Source organism: Mixophyes fleayi, chromosome 12 (assembly GCF_038048845.1).
Source record: "Mixophyes fleayi isolate aMixFle1 chromosome 12, aMixFle1.hap1, whole genome shotgun sequence".
Taxonomy (NCBI): Eukaryota; Metazoa; Chordata; class Amphibia; order Anura; family Limnodynastidae; genus Mixophyes; species Mixophyes fleayi.
In genome coordinates this window covers 56,932,143-56,944,995 of record NC_134413.1, presented here as the reverse complement: position 1 = coordinate 56,944,995, position 12,853 = coordinate 56,932,143, and the positions used below count along the sequence as shown (strand labels likewise).

General features: G+C 38.2%; 1 protein-coding gene across 5 annotated transcripts in view; it reads right to left on the bottom strand.

The window, feature by feature from the left end:
• The window catches only part of PACS2 (phosphofurin acidic cluster sorting protein 2), a 410,192-nt gene extending 397,541 nt beyond the window's left edge, over window positions 1-12,651 (bottom strand). For 4 of the 5 annotated variants that reach the window (XM_075192150.1, XM_075192151.1, XM_075192153.1 and 1 more), the window contains exon 1: window positions 12,179-12,650. In XM_075192150.1, coding sequence (XP_075048251.1) covers window positions 12,179-12,288 — 110 coding nt within the window. In that variant the 5' untranslated portion in view covers window positions 12,289-12,650. Of the gene's footprint in view, window positions 1-12,178 lie in introns of all 5 variants that reach the window. The other variant, XM_075192154.1, reaches the window with a different exon arrangement.
• Window positions 12,652-12,853: the final 202 nt, after the last annotated feature.

Below are 12,853 nucleotides of genomic sequence, written 5' to 3'. Positions count from 1 at the left end.
GTTGATCTCATGTTAATTAGTCCTTTTGATGTGTGAGGGTCCAGCACCTGAAGGCACAGGAAGGTTTAAATAAACGTGCTTTTAGATTATCTCGATGTCTAAAACTAGATACAGGAAATCACAGCAAGTTTTAGGATATCACAGATAAGTAAATATGGTTAGCTTTGCATTGCATGTAAATCTATGTTTGGGTACACACTTTGCATCCCGATTTTAAAAATAGCTCAGACCTCAGGGGGCTGGCTTACCCTGTTCGGCTGTGCAAAACTGTATAAAAAGCACCGTCTTGTACTGAAAATTAGTCTTCTTGTTTCATCAGACCTGCTCCCCGGTACCTTCAACCAGGGTGAGCAAGCGGTGGTACTGGATGCTGGGTCCAAACCTCAGAATCAGATAATATCTTGGGTCTAATCTGTAGGTCACAGGATTTTCAGTATGGAAGATGTTTTCAAGCAGGTCTTTGAAGCAAGTGATGTTTATTTGCAGTCACACTGGTTGAAGGTACCAGTGATCAGGTCAGATGAACCAGAAGAACAATTTTCAATACAAGACAGTGCTTTTTATACAGATTTGAACACAGCCTCTAAGGGTAAGCCAGCCCATTGAGGTCTGAGCTATTTTCAGAATCAGGATGAAATTTGTTTACCCAAATATGGGATTTACATGCAAGGCAAAGCTAACAATATTTACACTTATCTGTGATATCCTAAAACTTGCTGTGATTTCCTGTATCTTATTTTGGACACAGGAAATCTAACAGCAGTCTAATTAAACCTTTCTGTGCCTTCAGGTGCTAAACCATCAAACATCAAAAGGTCCAATCAAAATGAGATTAACATGGGTCCTTTCTTCAGACAGTCACAAAATACACATTCCCAAAGAAACGTACAAAACCCCAAATAAGTCATTTTCCCACATCATGATACACAAATGACTTCCTCCACAAAGCCTTATTGTATCAGATATATACCTCACAAATCATGCATTTCCTCTAGCACAGATAAAACAAACAAATTTCTGCCCCTGGTCTCAGAAATAAAGATATCTCTTTTACCAACATACCCACAATACCAAAAATAAGCACATTTGCAATTATATAAATAAGAGCCCTGCACCATTTCCTTTAAATACATTTATACCATAAGTTATTTATAAGTGATCTAGCCACACCGTTCTACTGTGAATGTTTGTCTATTGATATTGCATGGTTGTATGCTTTATTTTATGCACCTGTTAGCAACGAATGTGATTCAATCATTTAATCTTTATTTTTAGTATAAAACAAACACCCTAGGCATCAATTTCCTGGTCCATGATGAGACTATTCTTTTAAAATAATTTTAACCATGTACATTACTATTTTTATGTTGTTAAAGTTTGGTAAATTGAAAAGTTGACTGTTTAGGCATGGAATGGTTTGTTCTCTCCAACAGGCAGGAGAAAACCCCATGGATCAAGAACTGTACTCAAGATACACCAATTCCCATCTCGCTTGTTAGCCATTTTCCTTTGGGTTCTAGACTTTGCTTATATCTATAAGCAAAGTCTAGAACCTAAAAGAAAAATGGCTAACAAGCATTAAAACTTGGTACAGTAAAATAACAGCTGCAAGACAGTTAAAAGTGCTAATAAAAGTGAGGACAAAGTACAAAGTTTCGTCTACACTGGTGCTTTTTTTCTTTTCTAGACACATTTGTACAAGCAATTATGTACATATTTACAGTATATAAAGCTATTTTTATTTTAAACTAAAGACAGCTATTTGATTTATAATGTGCAATAGGAAACTGAAAAATCACAAAGATAATGTAAACTACACATGAAAACACATCCAATTATTTTCTAAACTGGATTTGTTTCTCTTCTGAAACAGAACAAAAAAAAAACCTACAAACAAATTAACAGAAAAGACGTTGCATTCAGCAAAAAGTGTGTGTCCCCCGAATTTCCTTAGTGTTGTTTGCTTTTATCTAGGCCCATATATGGACAGTTTTTCAGTATTATTTTAAAACTACATTCACATTCCCTTTGTGTGCGCTAGTAAAACTTTGCTTGTCCTTAGACAAGCTTCAGCAAAACTTATATTTAATTAGTCACACCAGATGAACCGTCAAGAAAGTATGCTCTAGAATTCAGTCTGTACGACTCACTAACCAACATTTATTAAAGCACTAGTCCCATTAGGCAATAAACATGTATGTGCTTAAGTGAAGTTGGAAACATTCATCAGCAAATCAATTACTTTACAGATTGAGGGCTCGTTGAATCTGAAGTGCTGTGTGCAAGCAGTGCAGTTTTACCGCTCTGACTCAATGCACAATGATCTGAACCACAATTTATGGGCCTGCTGTAGAGTTGGACGCAAGGCTAGTTTATTTGCCTGCTGCGCATAAAAATAAAAAAAAAATTATAAAAAAAAAAAATGCACAAATCCAAATTCTTACATAATCAGTATGGGCCCCCTAAAAAAAAAAAAAAAAAAAAAAAAAAAAAAAAAACACTACTGGCATAGGCTGGAAGAAGCAATTTCAGGGGTACAAACATTGTAGGGTCCCACAAAAAAAGGCACTATCAGCACTAGGCTTTGACAGGCTGGACTGGTGACACTACAGCAGGAAAACTCCTGGCAAGGGGACCCACTGCCATAATGTTAACCAGCCCTAGCCTTTTAAGCACAGGGTTGACTTCCCTAGGGGAAACAAACAAACACAACCTGTAAGTGGGGGGACAGTCCCATGCTGAAAACACTAGTGCTCCTCTTGCACTTCTGGAGCAGTGGGTGTGAAGTAATAAAGAGTTAAGTGATCAGAATGTCTTGATTTGCTGCTGCACTACAAGGTACCAGTAAACCCTGGGATCTGTAAAATGCTTTTGCCAGGATATCCATGGCTGTCAGAGCAAGCTCGTACTTGCAGCACACCTGTAAAAGAATACACTAAAATAAATGCACAGTCAACTCCATAAAGCAAAATTAAGTCTAACCATTTGGCAGAGCATACGATCTGCAGTTACACAGAATTTCCGTGGCACCAAATTTTGCCAACACATTCATTGTTCAACCCCAAAATACTTGATCAACATTAAAGTCTGGTCCCTGAATAGGAATCATACCAAAGAACAGCTCTTAGATTTGAACAGTTACATGATCATCATGTATAAGACTATTCAAGAGTGAACTTTATATGTAAATACACACATGGGAACAATAGACTTCAGAAACACAAATGTAATATTCTACAAGTGTTTATATCCCTTCCAAAAAACTATATTCTAATGAACAAAATCATTTCTTCAGCTTCTCATGATTTTTGTTGAAAACTACAGATTTGGATAAACAAGTTACAAATTCCCTAATGTGAGACATTTGCAGACAGTACATCTTGATCACACCTCCTTGCTTCAAAAAGACTAACCCCAATGCACAAAAGTAGCATTTGTTCGCACTATAGCAGAAGGACCAAAAAAAATAGAGAGTATTATGATCATTGTGACAGGATGGACCGCCTATGCCACCCTGTCAGTTGTTTCTGGGAACCGGAATAATATGATATAGTATTAGCGCTCAAATTGACCTATGTATTGATTGATTAAATACAATGTATTCGATGCAAGTATGAAGTCAGAGGGGGTAATAATGTTAAAATATCCATAAGACATAAAATCAAACAAAACATTTAATACACCTCATTTCAATAAAATGGATCAATATCCACAGTCAATTCATAGAGAATGGTAATCAGATACTGTAAATAAACACTAATACTGAAAAAAGTCTGGAAGCCATTGCACACGATTGATCTGATTTGCGGGGAGCAGTGGAAGCTCCTAAATAAGAGTCCTGGGTGAATGAGAGATAATCCTTGCTAAAGTCCAACGAGGTTGTGATAACAAGGTGAGGGATAATGATAGTCCAATTAGTAACAGTCTTTAACAAACCTCATAAACCGCAATGTAGATGGAGTTCAATGGATCCTATAGGGTGACCAAGATGCAGGGATCCCCGTTGTAGCGGACAGCGCTAGCCGCGCTCACGGATCAGGTCCTCAGTAGTGTGTTGGTGCCGATCAGCGGGAGAGACGTGGAACGCTCGTCACTTCCGGATTGACGTCAGAGTGTAGGGGCGTGTCCCAACGAGTTTCATTCGCTCTAGCAAATTTCCTCAGGGGAGAATAGTCATACGTCTTGGCAGTGCATTTTTATAGCTATAGTTGTTAATCGGCAGAACTGTCATTAGTCATAGCAGACTTTGTATTGTTAGCATTTTATTGATATCATTGGACATTAATGCATGTTAAGTTAATCATATCGACCTAAAACACCATGTTGCTGTATATAAAAAGGTAAAAACGAGATACAAATGTATATATAAAATTGACATCCAGTTATTTGGTTCTAACATGAATTGTTCCCTTAGCCATTAAGGACAGTAATGTACCCATAGTAACATAACAAAGGTACCAAAATTGATGGCAAATTACGTTGATTACTATGGAAGTTGAACACAAGATATGCAATACATTAGACAGTATATAAAAAATAAAATAATAAAACATAATAAAAATTACATTTAGGGTGACTAATAGTTGACTGCAATGGGATTCACTGAGGGGAATGCGTCCAAACCAAGGTGGTAATCTCAAATGATAAAAAAAACTGACTGCATCTAATTAATCCCTGATGGTGTATGTTGGAAACATAGGTAAAAGTCATGTACACACATGGGGGAGGAGTCATACGTAATAACTTAAATGCAACTTATTACTCTTATATAAAATTTGAAAAAATGAGAGACTGCATTATTGTGATTATCATACCATTATCAGAGATTTGAGGAATTATTATCACACCAGTCCACTCCAAAATGGGATAACCATTATCAGACCTGTATACCTACTATACCAGATATTCCCAAGCGGTCTCCCATCTTGGTACTAATCTGGCACACTCTGCTTGGCTTCCAAGTTGGGCAGAGGTTGGGCATTACCAGGGTGTTATGGTAGTAGCATACATGGAGATATCACCTTAGGGGGACTGGTGTAGTTTGAAATGGTGAATTAAACATTATTAACAGAGACAATGGTATGAATTATGGGTAGTAATGGTGTAAACAATATCTGGATATGAGTTATGAAAGCTAGAGGATTACCGTGACATAACCCTATTAGATAGTAAGGTCAAACTCAGCATTAAGTCCTCGCAGTGTTAGAGTATTGAGGAGGAGAAACATCCTAGATTCCTCCCTATTGATCATTTTTATGTGATTTCCTCCTCTCCAATTCAACTGTACATGTTTTATGCCAATAAAACTCAGACCTTTAGGGTCACATTTATGTTTTAATTTAAAATGATGAGAGAGATGGTGTTTTTCGAACCCATTTTTGATGTTCCTAATATGCTCTCCTAGTCTTACTTTAAGAGATCTAACTGTTCGCCCTACATATTGTTTGGTACATGGACATTCCAATACATAAATGTTTTTTGTATCACAGGTGATGAAATCCTTGATGCGAAACCTAGTTTTGTTATACGTAGAGGAATATTCTGCAATGCTATTGGTGGACCTGTGATTGAGACATTTACAATTACTGCACCTACCGCAGTAGTAAAAACCAGAATTATGGCTAATTGTGCTTAGCCAGTCATTCCTAGGATTATTGTTTCTTATATGATTTCTGACAAGAGTTTGTTTTAAATCTGGAGCTTTCCTGAACACAATTTTAGGGCGTTCAGGTAGAAGGGGTCCTACTGTGTCATCTTGCTGTAGGATATGCCAATGTTTTGTAATTATGTTCTTAAGCTGATACGCTCCACTTGAATAGCCTGAAATAAAATAGATCTGGTCTCGATCTGTTGCTGATGTGGGAATGTTAGCGGTCCTATATTGTAGCAAAGTACTACGGTCCGTGTTTTTTAGTTTGTCAAATGCATCAAGGACTAATTGAGTATCATACTTTTTTTCTTGAAAGTCTGATACCATTTTTGTACCTTGTTCTACATAATCCTGTAGATGTGTGCAATTACGTTGAATCCTCGTGAATTGACTAAATGGAATACCTTTAGCCACTGAGGGTGATGGTGGCTGTCAGATAAAATATAACTGTTCACGTCGACCGGCTTTTTATATGTTTTAGTTGCAATTTTGCCATCTGAAATGAAGATATCCAGCTCCAGAAATTCTACAGATAACTGGCTGTATTTTGCTGTGAAATGTAAACGAAAGTGGTTCGTGTTTATATGAGAAAGAAACTCAAAGTAAAGAAGTTTCAGGTCCATTCCAAATTATGATAACATCGTCTATAAATCTTTTCAAGAGCACTAGATCTGACTCCCAGCTATTGTTGAACCAAATTGTTTTATTTTCCTAAAAACTCATATATAAATTTGCATAGCTGGGAGCAAATCTAGTGCCCATGGCTGTTCCTTGGAGTTGTAAGTAGAACTCATCGTCAAACCAAAAGTAATTGTGCTTTAGGATGAACTCTATCTGTTCGTTATTGAGATCGGGGTCCTGCTCAAGAAAGTGCTTAATGCTTAAAATGCCTAAATCGTGTTTGATCACTGTGTATAAAACCAATAGTTTTCTTGCCATGTTATGTTTTCCAGTAACTGCAGAATGTGTGTAGTATCCTTTAGGAATGCTTTTTATTGTTTTACATGCGGCTGCAAATAAGTGTCAAGATAGTGCGAGAGATTGGCTGTGATAGATCCAATTCCTGAGATAATTGGTCTTCCTTGGGGATTAGTTGAATTCTTGTGAATTTTAGGTAAGTAATAAATGACCGGAATAATCGGGTGAGTATCGTATGTATAATTGAATTCATTGAGAGTGATTATTCTCAGATCTCTCCCTTTTGCGAGTATGGATTTCAGTTGTTCGGAATATGTGTATGTTGGGACACGCCCCTACACTCTGACGTCAATCCGGAAGTGACGCGCGCTCCACTGTGTAACGCACGCCGTCTCTCCCACTGATCGGCACCAACACACTACTGAGGACCTGCTCCGTGGGCGCCGCTAGCGCTGTCCGCTTTAACGGGGATCCCTGCATCTTGGTCACCCTATAGGATCCATTGAACTCCATCTACATTGTGGTTTATGAGGTTGGTTAAAGACTGTTACTAATTGGACTATCATTATCCCTCACCTTGTTATCACAGCCTCGTTGGACTTTAGCAAGGATTATCTCTCATTCACCCAGGACTCTTATTTAGGAGCTTCCACTGCTCCCCGCAAATCAGATCAATCGTGTGCAATGGCTTCCAGACTTTTTTCAGTATTAGTGTTTATTTACAATATCTGATTACCATTCTCTATGAATTGACTGTGGATATTAATCCATTTTATTGAAATTAAGTTTTGTTTGATTTTATATCTTATGGTTATTTTAAGATTATTATCCCCTCTGACTTCATACTTGCATCGAATACATTGTATTTAATCAATCAATACATAGGACAATTTGAGCGCTAATACTATATCATATTATTCCAGTTGTTTTAAAGGGACAGGATATTCCCTTTAGTAACTAGCTGCTCTTGTCTTATAAAGAGTAGAGCGCTACCTATATCTATTTTGTTGCTGGGAACCGGCTGGACTTACTTTGCCACCGTCCCCTTTCGTCATCCCAAACGCACCCTCTTTCCGCAGTAAGAGGGGCTTACAAATGCTCCAACCACTGGACTCCTTACCGGCATCCAGTACCGGGTTTCTTCTGGGTAACTGACGCTGCTAGCGTATCTCATTGCTGGTGTACCTGGGCTGGTACTCCTGACCTCTTACTATTGATCAGGGAGGCTGTGGATGGATCCCCCTGGCCTATCACACTGACCAAGGCTGAATGGGTAGCAGGCAGAGCGGTGGTACCGGAAAAGCTGGGTCCAACCTCAGGAACAGCTGGAGAACGGATTAGATTTAAGGTCTAATCTCCAAGTCACAGGAATACAGCAATATCAAAGATGTTTTCAAGCAGGTCTTTGAAGCAAGTGATGTTTATTTGCTCTCACACTGGTTAAAAAGGTACCAGTGATCAGGTCAGATTAAACAAGAAGAACATTTCAGTGCACAAGACAGTGCTTTCTATACTGATTTGGACACATGCTATTTTTAGAATCAGGATGCAATGTGTTTACACAAACATGGATTTACACGCATTGCAAATCCAACAATATTTACACTTATCTATGAAATTCTAGAGATGCTGTGATGTCCTGCATTTGGTTTTCAGATGCAGAGAATCTAGGACCCAGTCTTAATTTAAAGTTCCTGCATTCAATGTTGGACCTTCACACATCAAAAGATCCAAATAGCATGGACAGAATACACATTCCCAAAAGGTACAAACCCCAAACAAGCCACTTCCCCAAATCACAACACACAAAAGACTTCCATCCACAAAGGCTTATTGTATCAGTTATATACCATAAGAAATAATGCATCTCCTCTAGCAAGGTTAAACAAGCAATTAATTTATTCCCCTGATCTCAGAAATTAAAGATTTCCCTTACCAAAATATACACAATATCAAAAATAAGTGCATGTGCAATTATATAAATAAGCGCGCTGTGCCGTTTTCTTTAAATAAATTTATACCAGAAGTAATTTATCAGTGATCCAGTCACAATTATCATCTTCTATCCTCAAAAGCTCTGGACACACTAACTAGCGCGTGCAGCATTTGAAGCATGTACAGTGCTTTAGTGAGGTTGCATTTACAATGAACATAAATGTTCTCTATGATAACAGGAATAAAACTGATGTATGTAATTTGGACCACGCAAAGCAGGTAAAATGTTACCAATTTATTTAATGTGTTTATGCCCTAATTTTTGTTTGTTTGTTTTTTAAATCATAAACACACATAAATATTATGCTCCAAGCTTGTAATTGTTTAATCTTAATGAGACTGATTGCAATCTACAGGCTTCACTACAAAAATTAAGCAAAAAAAAAATAAAAAAAAATTCATAGTTCAAGAGTTCAATTCCTCTCCCACTGTTGTAATTTTTGGGTGGAATCTCCTAAGTGAAACTGGCTCTTAAAAGGTTACTCATTGAAGAGAGCAGACACATGGCACTCTTCCCGTTCCTGAAGACCTGGGGATATATTTACCAAACCTTCTAAAAAGGAAAAATTATGGAGCAGATATAGGTTATGCCCAGGATGTCCGGAGATCAGACAGAGGGCCTGAACACATGACCCCAGGAAATTAGCATTTGGGGACCAGATTTTACATTAACATTTATTGATATATAGGAATTGTAAATACTGTGCCCTCATGTATCCCAGTATACACAAACAAAGGAAGTGGTGTCGTGCAATTATCAAGATAAGGGCATTATACCTACTCAGCATGACCTGCCACTGGAGATGATCACAATGCATGTAAACTGAAATAGAATACAACATCTATCAAACAATTTGACTACTGACAAAATCATGAAATCACATGTACATTGTCAGTGCATGTTCAGGTTGCAGCACATGGTTCTGGGAGAGGGGGCAGCATCGCCATTTAATTTTTTTTGTACCTTTTTTATTTAAATCAGATACACCGGGGCTGTGGAGCATCTCACCAGACTGGATTAAGTACTCTCTGCCCCTGTACTGCCAGACAGCTAACAGCAAGTGAATGAGCTGCCAAGCTGCCTGTCACGTAGAAGAGGAAGACACTAACTATGGTAAACTATTCTGGGTGTAAGGCTGCTGGGGAGGCGGTAAGGAAAAGGGCTGCGGGAGAGAGGGGTGTTAAAGGTAAAGAAAAGGGCTGCAGGTAACACATCTTTCTGGCCATAATGGAGTGTTTTTTGTTTTTTTTAACTAAACAGCCCACAGCCATCATTCAGGATATAACATTTTGCATTAGAATACAATTTTTGTATATATTAAAAACTGGACCCCAACTTTCTAGAAGCCAGATAGAAGACAACAAAGCTGCAATAACAAGCAAGAGAAAAGAGCAAGAACAGGTTAGAGAGAACAGCACAATCCGACTAAATTTGAATGCTGGAAAAGTACTCCAATATGCCTGTACCTTGGTGGTGGAGGTGGCCACTACAGGGGCATAACCCTTAAACAGAACGGATTACTGTGACCTATATAAAATAACTGCCTAATGCCTCAGGGTAGCTGCAAAGTAAAAGATTTTTAGCAGGTCTGTAAAAGCACCAGAATTACTAGCCAAAATACTTTAACTCTCTGCATGATTTTACCAATCTAATCATGGCAACTCCATAACCATAGAGGCAAATTCTGTTTCATGACAGCTGACTAAAAGAATAGTAGATTAATAATTAGGAAAATTGCTATGGATAGTTATTTAAGATATAAAAAGCTTAGTCACTTATTTTCAGTAATATGTGCCCATTTTATTGTTCAAATCAAGTGTGTGTTTACTCTGTTATAATCTATGCAAAAAGGTTCAACCCTTTAAACTATGCCGCTAGTTGATTAAACATATGTAAATATATATATGCCAATGTTCACAACTGCATTTTCTCAAGTATTTTTTCCAAATACATTTCCACAGTAAAAATGTTCAACATTCTGTACTGATCAACATTCTGTATTGATAGAATTGTGGAAAATGTAGCCATCTGTAACAAAGTGCACGTTTATTCAGGATAGCCTCCCTTTATTAATTTATGTATATACAATAGGCAATGCATAAATACAGTTTCTGATAGGTTTACAACCACACTGAAGAAAATATTTGCATTTAGCAATAGGATGAATCCAGCTATAAATCTTTAGAGCTTTACCATGATGTAACTTATTTTGTTCTACCATTTACATTTGCCATCTTCATAATTGTAATATAAAGCTTTCAAAACCTAACAAAACATCCTGCCAAATATCTTCACTTTCACTGAAGTGCATCATCAACTGGCTTGAAGCAATGCACTATAACATAACATAGGTCATTTTAAGCAGAAAACAGATAAAAGTTACTTTAACACAGCAACACCCCTAAAGAACTTTAAAAAATCAGTGTAAGAACATTAACAGAGTGACTGAAATACTTAGCATATTTAATTTATTAAACACCACTCAATCCAAAGATATGCATGACTAAACTAAACATTTTCAGGATCGGACAGAAAAATAAAAAATATTTACTATGGGGCATATTTAACCTTACCGTAAATTACATGTCCCTCTTTGTGTCCCGCATATTTAAGAAAGGTGCATCGCAGCAGATATCATGGATATCTGCTGCTTTGCTTTCCTTTTCGGGAGCAGTTACCATTCTACAGTATGGTTACTGCTCCCATCCGCAATCTAACAAGTTCCGAAAAAAAAGTTTTTGCCGGTAACTTGTCTTGATAATGTACGCCCGCACAAATTAAAAATTTTAGTGCCGTCAGCTCTGCTCCGAAGAGCAGAGCTGGTCAGCGCATGAGTGGAGGGATCACATGATCCCTCCTTGTCACTCACCGCTCTGTCTCTGCAGAGACAGTGCGAGATGTTTGTGCGCATGTGCAGTTCTTCGAACTGCACATGCGCAATTGCTGTAAGAAGAAAAGTGAAGAGGACGAAGAGGAGATCCGGAGACAGCGTGTTCCGAAGAGGCGGGGCAAGTGTGATTTTTTTTATCACAGAAACAGCAGTTTATCGGAACTGCTGTGTCTGTGCTGGGTTGTACATAAATGTGAGAAATAGTTCAATACTTATTGCGATAAGGATTTAAAACTATTTTACACTTTATGTGAATATTAATAAATGTGCCCCTTAAGGAGGGAACAAGTAGTATTATAAAGGTTACCCAAAAAGCGAAACTGCATTGTATACAATTATTGTGAACCATAGAAACTGATCAAATCCTTTAATTCCAGTATGGACAAAACGTGAAACACTATTTTATGGATGTAATATGACTGACTTATATAAATAATGACTATATAAATGCACTGACTTCCATGTGTATCACGTCAATACATCACTTTACCTAACCCCTTCACAGCCAATCACAATAAACACTCTCTCATTCAGAAGTAGAGAGGGTACACACAATATTGATATACTGAATAGATGTGGAGCAGTGTGACGTGCCACAAAGAATCTATATTATAGTGTATATCCATTTAGGTCGTCCAATGCAGAGTAGCCCTTTAAGAACCAGTTTGGAGTGAAATAAAACCCAAAACTGCACATTACAGAAGCAAGATACTACCCAAGTTACCTGGGAACACAGCTGGGGCTCGAGCCGTCTATCTCCCAGGTGGCAAACAAGTTCATTGGCACTGGCCTGTTCAATGCCCCAGGGAAACTCAGCCTTCCCTTATCTGCCATGGTTGCCGTCCTCTCCTCCTGTACAGCAGAGGGATGTCACTTGCCTCAGGGCGGAGGACTCAAGCCGGGTCCCTCCGGTCACATCTCTCCCGAATCTCCACTCCTTGCCCTCCTTCTGCGCGCTCTAGAATTGACGCCTCAAGAAAATCCCACTTTTCCGTTTGAATAACAAATTCTTTATTAACAACCCCCTATATCCGTACAGAACTGCAAAGAGTGTACTAATCAGGCTCTATACCCCCTCCATCACATCACGAGAGCACGCTCCCGATTCCATTTTGTAAGCTGATTGGTTGGCCGTTAAGCCAGTTAGCGTTCTTCCATTTGTTTCACTGTTGTTATTATTATCCAAGGGAAGGGAGCACAGCGGCGAAAAACGCCCGGACGGAAGTGACGTCGGAGTGTAAGCAGGAGACAATGTGGTGTAGTGATGGGAAATCTAGTTCATTATGTGGTGCACTGTATCATGAATGATTTATGAGATCGTTGGGATGAGTATTAGAAGCAGAAGTATACGTAGTTAGATGAAAAATTAGTATTATACGTTATACTTCATACGTGCTAA